General features: G+C 39.6%; 1 protein-coding gene across 1 annotated transcript; it reads right to left on the bottom strand.

The window, feature by feature from the left end:
• Positions 1 to 3,016: 3,016 nt before the first annotated feature.
• LOC128095309 (olfactory receptor 51B6-like) lies at positions 3,017 to 3,970 on the bottom strand. The gene has a single exon (XM_052714168.1). It carries the CDS (start codon positions 3,968 to 3,970, stop codon positions 3,017 to 3,019), a length of 954 nt encoding a protein of 317 aa, XP_052570128.1.
• Between the last annotated feature and the right edge of the window lie 5,779 nt (positions 3,971 to 9,749).

Here is a 9,749-nt window from a genome sequence, read left to right as displayed (position 1 = left end):
TGGTAATTAGAACCATGTTAGCTTGCCCTGTATAAAGAATAAACTAGAATAAAAGGAAAAATACAACTTCTACACAAAAATACAAACATATAGCCAAGTTATATAAGCAAACATAAAACAAGAAGTAATTCATTAACAGACTGATCAGATATGATATTTGTTTTTATCATGTGGTTGGTTTGTTGGTTGGTGTCTTATTTAGTGTTACTATTGCTGGGATTAAAACACCATAACCAAAGCAACTTGGGAGGAAAGAGTTTATTTGCTTACACTTCTACATCACTGCTCATCATTGAAAGAAGTTAGGACAGGAGCTTAAACAGGGCAGGAACCTTGAGGCAGGAGCTGATGCAGAAGCCATTGAGGGATGCTGTTTATTGGCTTTCCCCTCATGGTTTCCTCAGCCTGTTTCTTATAGAACCCAGAATCGGCATGCCAGGGATGGCACCACTCTCAATGAGCTGGGCACTTCCCCATCAAACACTAAGAAAAGGCCTTACAGTCAGATACTATGGAAACATTTCCTCAATTGAAGTACCTCCTCTCAAATAACTCTAGCTTGTGAAAGGATGGCATAAAACTAGTCATCACAATTACTTTTGTTTGGATTTCTTCTCTAAATTATTCACAAATTCCAGAAGTTCTGTAAAATTATCACCATTTTGTGACATGGCCAGGATGACAGAGGCCATAGATAGGGTGCAGAGATATGAAGAGAATTGAATGACTCAGCACTCAATGTTATGTTATGATGCTACTACTTTTTCTTAATTCTTTTCTTTCTTTATTAAGAATTTTTTTATTCATTTTACATACCAACCACAGATAATCCTCTCATCCCTCCTCTTGCTCCCCCCAGCTTTTCCCCTCAATTCATCCCAATTTCCTTCTCCAAAAAGGTAAGGAACACACAGAGATATGCCTGTCATGTGATTGGGAATAATGGCATGTGCTACCACTACCAGACTTCTACTAAATGGCTCGCTATTAGCTCTGACCCCCAGGCAACTTTATTTATTAACATACAAATAAAATCACATTTCAGCACAAATAAAATATCACCATAGTATGTGATCCTGCAAAAATTTCTCCTACCATGTTAATTGTAGACAAATTTCTAAATGGTCTTATTAAATAAAAAACATGGAGCCAAATATAGGGTTTGAAAGCCTTAAAGAAAAATCAGGGAAATAGGGAAAGCCACAGCTAACCTTACCTCACCAACTTGGCAGCTTCCAAATGTGTTACTTCCTGTCTACCCATGCCTTTATTGCCTTGCTGTTTTGCCCTCTCATTGGCTCCCTTTGCCCAGCTACCTCACTTCCTCTTCCTATATAACTCTGTCACTTTCTGTCTGTCTGTACAGACCTCCAAGCATCTATGGTTGGTACTGGGATTAAAGGCGTGTGTCACCACACTTGGCTTGGTTCCCTAGTGTGGTCTTGAACACACAGAGATCCTGCCTGCTAAGTTATAGGATTAAGGGTATGTGCTATTGCTGCCTGACTTCTTTGTTTACTTAAAATAGCTTGTTATTTCCTCTGCTCTCCAGGCAAACTTTATTTATTAAAGCACAAATAAAATATTACCACAGGTAATATGTCCATTTATATATCTATTGCTTATATCTTGTTTATACAGCCATTTCTATGGGAGATTTTCACAAAAATCTCTGGTATTCTGGTATTTCTGATGTTCTCTAGCCATAAATGTGCAAGCTGTAATGTAGATATATCCACTGGGGCTGAGCTCTCTACAAACTCTTGATATCTTCATTGTGTCCAGTTGTGGTTTTCTATGATGGTCTTCATTTGCTGTAAAGTATGAGCTTCTTTGATGGTGGGTGGTAACTACACTTATATCAGAGAATTTCAAGCTAGCAATCACAGAGGATAGAATATGTGTTGTTTATCTTTCTGGGTCTGTGTTAGCTCACTAACTATAATCTTTCTAAGGTCCATTCATTTACCTTCAATTTCCATGATTTCATTTTATTTACAGCTGAATAGTATTCACCACTATGTGTATGTACCACATTTTCACTATGATTTCATCTATTGTAGAATGTTTAGGTTTTTTTTTTCATTACCCAGATATTGTGACTAGGGTAGCTATGAATAAAACTGAGCAAGTATTTGTCCTTCAAGATGCCATAGAACCACAACCACCCTTTCCTTATGCTTAAAGACAGATCAAAATCAACTTTAAAAGGAATTTGGAGTCAGAAAAGAGCATTTATCTCTCAGTTACAAGCACTGATTCTACCCTCTCCTTTCCTCTCCATCCTAGAAAACGACCAGCCATATCAAGGTCTAGAACTCTGTGTACTAAGATCTTTTATCTAGTATTATATGTGCTGTTCCCCACAAAAGACTTTTTATACCTCTTTACTAAGTAAAAATGCCCCACTTTAACTCAGCAGTGTCTGGAACTAAACTTAAAGAGATAATGTTTATCTGCATTAGAACTATATTTCTGTCTTAAATTTCTATTGTTGGTTTTATTATTTTATAAATGTTTGTTTATCAAAATATTAACTGGGCAGACTTTCATGCACATGCTTTTCCTGGAGTAACCACTGTGAATTGAGAATTATGTATAGCTCATTTCATTCAGTGCAAGTTTCTAGAAACAGCAACCAGTTCCATTTGAACAAAAATACTAAAAAAAAAAAAAAAAAAAATCTTAGCCCTAGGTAAATGAAGGAAAATAGGAGAAGCCCATACTGAAGATTATGGTTTTGATCCAAATATTTGTATACTGTAGTTTCAAAGACTATGTATGAATGTACATGTCAGATACCATAAGCTGGCCAAACCAAATAGGTTACCATAGTACAACACTTCAGACCAAAGTGAGATCTTTACATAGTGCTTAGTATTGTGAATATATTATGTCACATCAAATCAGTAATAAACAACAATAAAGTAGGTTTCTATTAAATATTTTTCTTTGTTTCTCCCGCATGAAGTGTTGCCAGCTTGTTCAAATTTCAGTAGGTGTTCTCAGAAAATAATCAGAGTCGTGTTCTAGAATAAGGCAGGGTGAATAAGCGAAACAAACCACTCTGAATCTGTTTGGTCTTAATGCTGAAGATGACAGGGTTCATAAAAGGGGGGAAAAGAAAGCAGATATAGCTCATTGTGATGTGGACCACATGAGGAATATTCTTTCCAAACCTGTGAATAAATGTCAGGCCAACCACAGTCACATAGAAGACCAGGATGCAACAGATATGGGAGACACATGTGTTGAGGGCCTTAGCCCGCTCGTCTGTAGAGGCAATGCCCATGACAGTCTTAAGAATCAAAATGTAGGAGAAACAAATAATCAGAAAATCCAAAAGTCCCATACCAAATACCACCACAACTGGATACAGACGATTGAATGTGATGTCGGCACAGGCTAGCTTGATGACATCTTGGTGTAGACAGAAAGCATGGGAGAGTACATGGGATTGACAATAGGGAAACCAATGCAGGCGAATGATTATTGGCATGATTGATAGACCAGCCCTTGTCAATACACCTATGCCAATCTGTATTACTCTAGTATCTGTAAGGATGGTGGTATATCTTAGTGGGTTGCGAATGGCAACAAAACGGTCATAAGCCATGGCAAGCAAGACCCCTGACTCCACAATAGAGAGAGTGTGGATAAAGTAGGCCTGAGAGAAGCAGGCTCCATGACCAATCTCCCTGTGATTAAACCACAGTACACCCAGCACTGTGGGCATTGTGGTCAACGTTACTCCAAGGTCTGTGGCTGCCAGCATACATAAGAAATAGTACATGGGCTCATGGAGGTTGTGGTCATCCTTAATGAGAAAAAGAAGGGTGCCGTTGCCAAGCAATATGGAGATATAGGACACCAGCATTGGGAGAGAGATCAGGTGATGGGCTTTCTCCAGACCTGGGAAGCCAGTGAGCAGAAATGGGCAGGTGGAGGCATTGAACCAAACTGGAGGCATTGCAGAGGAAAATTTCCACATTATTTGATAAAAATCAGTTCTTTGGGGTTTTCTCTTTGAAGATGTTACCAGCTATGTGGATGTTCAAGGTCCTGCTTTCCAACAACAATGGTAATTCAATCATTCCTGGGAGCCTTCTAGGTATGAGAAAACTATGTAAAGAACAGCTCTGTACACTATTCAGAGTTCACTATAAGACTGCTGGAGTGTACGCTAGAGATAAGCTATATATGAAGAGTACATCTTATATGAAGTCTTTGTTTATCCTATAATCCAAACAAAATGTAGGAAGCAATCACTATAATTGAGTAGTGTTCTGACAAGGTTGGTGCTTACACAATTTTTTTTCATGGTATTCTTCATCTTGCCTGTGGGTATTGAGAACTGATCTAAAGATTTCCCAGAACATTTGAGACCTAGAAAGTCAGAAAACATCTAAGCATTGTTTGAAAATCAACTATGGATATCTCAGTCCAAAACAGTATAAGCATATAAACAAATACCTAAAAATACAGTTAAATATAGGGATTGAAGTATTTATTGTATCTATAAGGATTATCCAATTGATAATATTATAGAGATTGGAAGAGGCTTTAAAATGACATAAAACTGCCGGGCGGTGGTGGCGCACGCCTTTAATCCCAGCACTCGGGAGGCAGAGGCCGGCGGATCTCTGTGAGTTCGAGGCCAGCCTGGGCTACCAAGTGAGTCCCAGGAAAGGCGCAAAGCTACACAGAGAAACCCTGTCTCGAAAAACCAAAAAAAAAAAAAAAAAAAAAATGACATAAAACTGACCTTGATGTGTGTGTCTCCAAAAGTAATAAACCTTTTTGAGCAGTGTAATACTCTAGCTCCTGATAAACTCTCAAAAATTCATAATTTCATTATCTATTTTTAATAATATATATGTCATTATATATTCATGTTTCATAATTTTATAATACATATGCAATAAAAAGAGACTATGATAATTGCTTGAAGGCACTATTTGGTAATGCCAGATCTATGACTGTGACATATTACCTATTTAGAGAAACAAAAATAAAATTCGATTAGACATACTCACATAGATTTTTTATCATTTGAAATCCATACATGCATATTGATAATGATTTAAAGGCTCTGGAGTTAGATGTGATTTAATTATACCAAAAAAGGTTTGGGACTCAGACTTCTAAGGTAGCATTGGATACAAATAGTCATCTTCTAGCATCATCGAGAGAAAATATGGCCATATTCTTTTATGTTCAGTGTAGACTATTCATCTCACATGCTGTATAAGCTATATTTTAGTGTACTTTTAAACATTACTCACATGACCCACTTTCATATTGAAAATGTGGACTTCACTCTTCAAGATTTGGTTGCCATTACACTACTATTGTTTTCTCACAGTACTGAAACGTAGGGAGCCTCTTAAGATTTGCAGCTGTCATTTGTAAAAAGGTGCTAATGATTTCTGTCTTCGTCTTGCTTTTAACACTAAGTATAAGAATAAATTAAGAGAATGCCTTCCTCACTTTGAAGCTTTCATTATTACAAAAATTACAGTTGGCACACATCTGTATTATTCACTCTGAGATTTGTCAAGTGATCATATTTTCTTATGAAACCTATAGGAAAAAGAATAAGATAATTCAGGGAGGTTTTTCTTTAAGCAAACATACTACACTGTACTTAGTTAAGCAGCAGATGTTATCCTGGGCAAGGAGAGATGAAGTTGAGGAGTGATGAGTGAGAAATTCTGACATTTCTGAAGATGACACTGATCCTGGGACTGGGAGAAGCAGGGGATAGCAACCTTTTTCAACATGTGAGAAAAGTAGAGACAGATAATTTTAAAGAAAATCACAGGCTTAGAAAAATGGAGGTCAGAAAAATTAAAAGTTTATGCAGGAAAGCAAAAGGAAAGAGAAACACTCAGTTCATCTCATTGACCTTCTGGTTTGTTCTCACACTCTGCATTTACCTTTAGTATTGTTTTTGCTATTGTTATTATTATTATTAGCATTAGAATTTAATATATGTATCTAATGAAATATACATTCCTCATTATCCTCAGCAACTTTCCCTTTGCCCTGACCAAAAACTCCCTGCCCTAACTTGATGTCGTCTTCTTTATATATACGTTGGCATAAGTTACTCCTAAAGAAGCTGGGCTGCAGAGGTGTAGGAGAGGCTTTAGGACCCATGATCATCACCCATAGGTTCTTGGCGGACAATACTGTTGTTTTTCTCGTATTGAAGAGTCAGATGCCTGTTTCCCTTTTTGCCCTGCCCTGGGGCCTGTAAGACCTCAAAGAGAAAATTCATTACATAGCCTCACTAACCTGAGATCTTGACCTTGTCTGTTCTTCAGTGACATTGTCAGGAGCTTCAGATATTCAGCTTTGTGAAGAATTTGGTCATAACACATTTTTTCAGACATGCACAAAAGCCTGGCTAGTAGGAGCATTTATCTCCAAGGCATCTATCTCCTCAGGGATCAGTTGCAATTTAGGTTGCTCATTGCCCCTCCTTCTTTGTTACTTTTCCCTTTCTTCCTATCTGTCTGTCTCCTTCCATGCTCCCTCCTTTGTGTACTCTGAACCTTGGGATTATGGTATCTTTATCATCAGTCTCCATGTCTTTTGTTTATATTCTAGCTTTCACTTGAGCCTGTTGACAAGATGGTACTTTAACTCTATTAACATATGGAAACCTAAACACACTGGTTAGGAATCTAGACTGCAACCAAGTTTGGGGAAATATATATTTTCTACTGTCTTTAAGAAATCTCAGTCCTCCACCTAAAAAAGGATATATGTGCAAATTAGAGAACAAAGGAATGGTTTTGTTGAAGTAAGAGTCCCCAGGTAATAATACCCTATCCAGATATTTGGGTTATTGTTAATCAACCAAGCTTACACTTTCACTGATGGCTATTCAATCATTGTAATGTTTTCCTGTTACAGGTTGCGTTCTTAAAAAAAAAAAAAAAAAGCTTACTATAGGAAAAACATCTAGTAAAATGAAAATGTGTAGAATTGATGAGAAGAAATATTACAGAGGCATAGATTGAATGGCCAGGCCTTTAAAACTCCTCTTCAATTAGTCAGCAGATGAGATCTTCTGGCATCAGGAGTGCATAATATTGAGAGCACAATGGCTCTCTGCAGCTTAGTAGCATCCAGTATGGATGAAGAGGTGGAGACTGGATGATGCTGATCCCTGATATGAGAGCCCACAGAGGTGTGTGTGTGTGTGTGTGTGTGTGTGTGTGTGTGTGTGTGTGTGTGTGTGTGTGTATAAATCTATTAAGGGTGTGATGGGGAAACAGACTCACTAATACAAAGCAAGGTAGACATGTTGCTGATCTGCTGCTGATCCAGCTTCTGTTCTCCTCAAGGCAGATGGGGACCAATTGCAAGCTGCTTTCCACAGCCTGACTGGGTCTCCTCACCCTAAGAGAGATTCCGACCCCCTCTATCTCTCCTCTTAAGTGGTCACCTACTCAGACAAGAAGCCATGCCCCAATGCTTGTACCCCAAAGCTATTGGCAGAATGAATTCCCACAACAGATCCCATTGCCAAGACTGTGCAGGAAGTCTTTCCTTGAAAAGAAATCTGGACAGTATATTCTGATATCATCAGTAGCATCCTGTTGATATCCTACATATCTGAGAATTGTGTATCACATCAGAATCCCAACATTTTTTTTCTTTTTTTTTTAATTTATTTTGCAATACAATTCAGTTCTACATATCAGCCACGGATTCCCTTGTTCTCCCCCCCTCCCGTCCCCCTCCCGTCCCCCTCACCTTCCCCCCAAACCCCCCCCCCCCCGTTCCCATCTCCTCCAGGGCAAAGCCTTCCCCACAGACTGAGGTCAACCTGGTAGACTCAGTCCAGGTAGGTCTAGTCCCCTCCTCCCAGGCCGAGCCAAACAATCCTGCATAGGCCCCAGGTTTCAAACAGCCAACTCATGCAATGAGCACAGGACCCGGTCCCACTGCCTGGATGCCTCCCAAACAGATCAAGCCAATCAACTGTCTCACCCATTCGGAGGGCCTGATCCAGTGGGGAATCCTCAGCTATTGGTTCATAGTTCATGTGTTTCCATTCATTTGGCTATTTGTCCCTGTGCTTTATCCAACCTTGGTCTCAACAATTCTCGCTCATATAAACCCTCCTCTTTCTCGCTAATTGGACTCCCAGAGATCCACCCAGAACCTAGTCATGGATCTCTGCATCCAGATCCCTCAGTAGTTGGATGAGGTTTCTAGCACAACAATTAGGGTGTTTGGCCATCCCATCACCAGAGTAGGTCAGTTCGGGCTGTCTCTCGACCATTGTCAGCAGTCTGTATGTTGTGTGGGTATCTTTGTGGATTTCTGTGGGCCTCTCTAGCACTTTGATTCTTCCTATTCTCATGTGGTCTTCATTTACCATGGTCTCCTATTCCATGTTCTCCCTCTCTGTTGTTGATCCAGCTGGGATCTCCCGCTCCCCCAAGCTCTCTTTCCCTCGACCCTCGCCTTTCACTACCCCCACTCATGTCCAGGCTGTTCATGTAGATCTCTTCCATTTCTCCGTCATTGGGCGATCCCCGTGTCTTTCTTGGGGTCCTGTTTTCCAGGCAGCCTCCCTGGTGATGTGAGTAGCAGTCCAGTCATCCTTGTTCCACATCTAGTATCCTCCTATGAGTGAGTACATACCATGTTTGTCTTTCTGAGTCTGGGTTATCTCACTCAGGATGATTTTTTTCTAGATCCATCCATTTGCCTGCAAACCTCATGATGTCATTGTTTTTCTCTGCTGAGTAGTAATCCATTGTGTATATGTACCACATTTTGTTTATCCATTCTTCAGTTGAAGGGCATCTAGGTTGTTTCCATGTTCTGGCTATTACAAACAATGCTGATATGAACATAGCTGAACAAGTGCTCTCATGGTGTGGTTGAGCATTCCTTGGGTATATGCCCAAGAGTGGTATAGCTGGATCTTGGGGGAGATGGATTCCCAATTTTCTAAGAAAGCGTTATATTGATTTCCAAAGTGGTTGTACAAGCTTGCATTCCCACCAGCAGTGGAGGAGAGTTCCCCTAGCTCCACATCCTCTCCAGCATAAGGTGTCTTCAGTGTTTTTGATCTTAGCCATTCTGACAGGCGTAAGGTGGTATCTCAGAGTTGTTTTGATTTGCATTTCCCTGATGATTAGGGAAGTTGAACAATTCCTTAAATGTCTTTCAGCCATTTGAGTTTCCTCTGTTGAGAATTCTCTGTTTAGTTCTATAGCCCATTTCTTAATCGGACTCTTGGGCATTTTGATGTCTAATTTCTTGAGTTCCTTATATATTCTGGATACCAGTCCTCTGACAGATGTGGGGTTGGTGAAGATCTTTTCCCATTCTGTAGGCTGTTGCTTTGCCTTGTTGACCGTATCCTTTGCTCTACAAAAGCTTCTCAGTTTCAAGAGGTCCCTTTGATTGATTGTTTCTCTCAGTGTCTGTGCTACTGGTGTTTTATTTAGGAAGTGATCTTCTATGCCAATGCATTCAAGACTACTTCCTACTTTCTCTTCTAGCACGTTCAGAGTAGCTGGATTTATGTTGAGGTCCTTGATCCACTTGGACTTAAGTTTTGTGCACGGTGATAGATATGGATCTATTTGCAGCCTTCTACATGTTGATATCCAGTTTTGCCAGCACCATTTGTTGAAGATGCTTTCTTTTTTCCATTGTGCACTTTTGGCTTCTTTGTCAAAAATTATATGTTCATAGGTGTGTGGATTAATGTC

This window comes from Peromyscus californicus, unplaced genomic scaffold (genome assembly GCF_007827085.1).
Source record: "Peromyscus californicus insignis strain IS unplaced genomic scaffold, ASM782708v3 Scaffold_4__1_contigs__length_199733344, whole genome shotgun sequence".
NCBI lineage: Eukaryota > Metazoa > Chordata > Mammalia > Rodentia > Cricetidae > Peromyscus > Peromyscus californicus.
The sequence above is the reverse complement of the archived record's forward strand: the minus strand, read 5'-3'. Positions and strand labels throughout refer to the sequence as shown.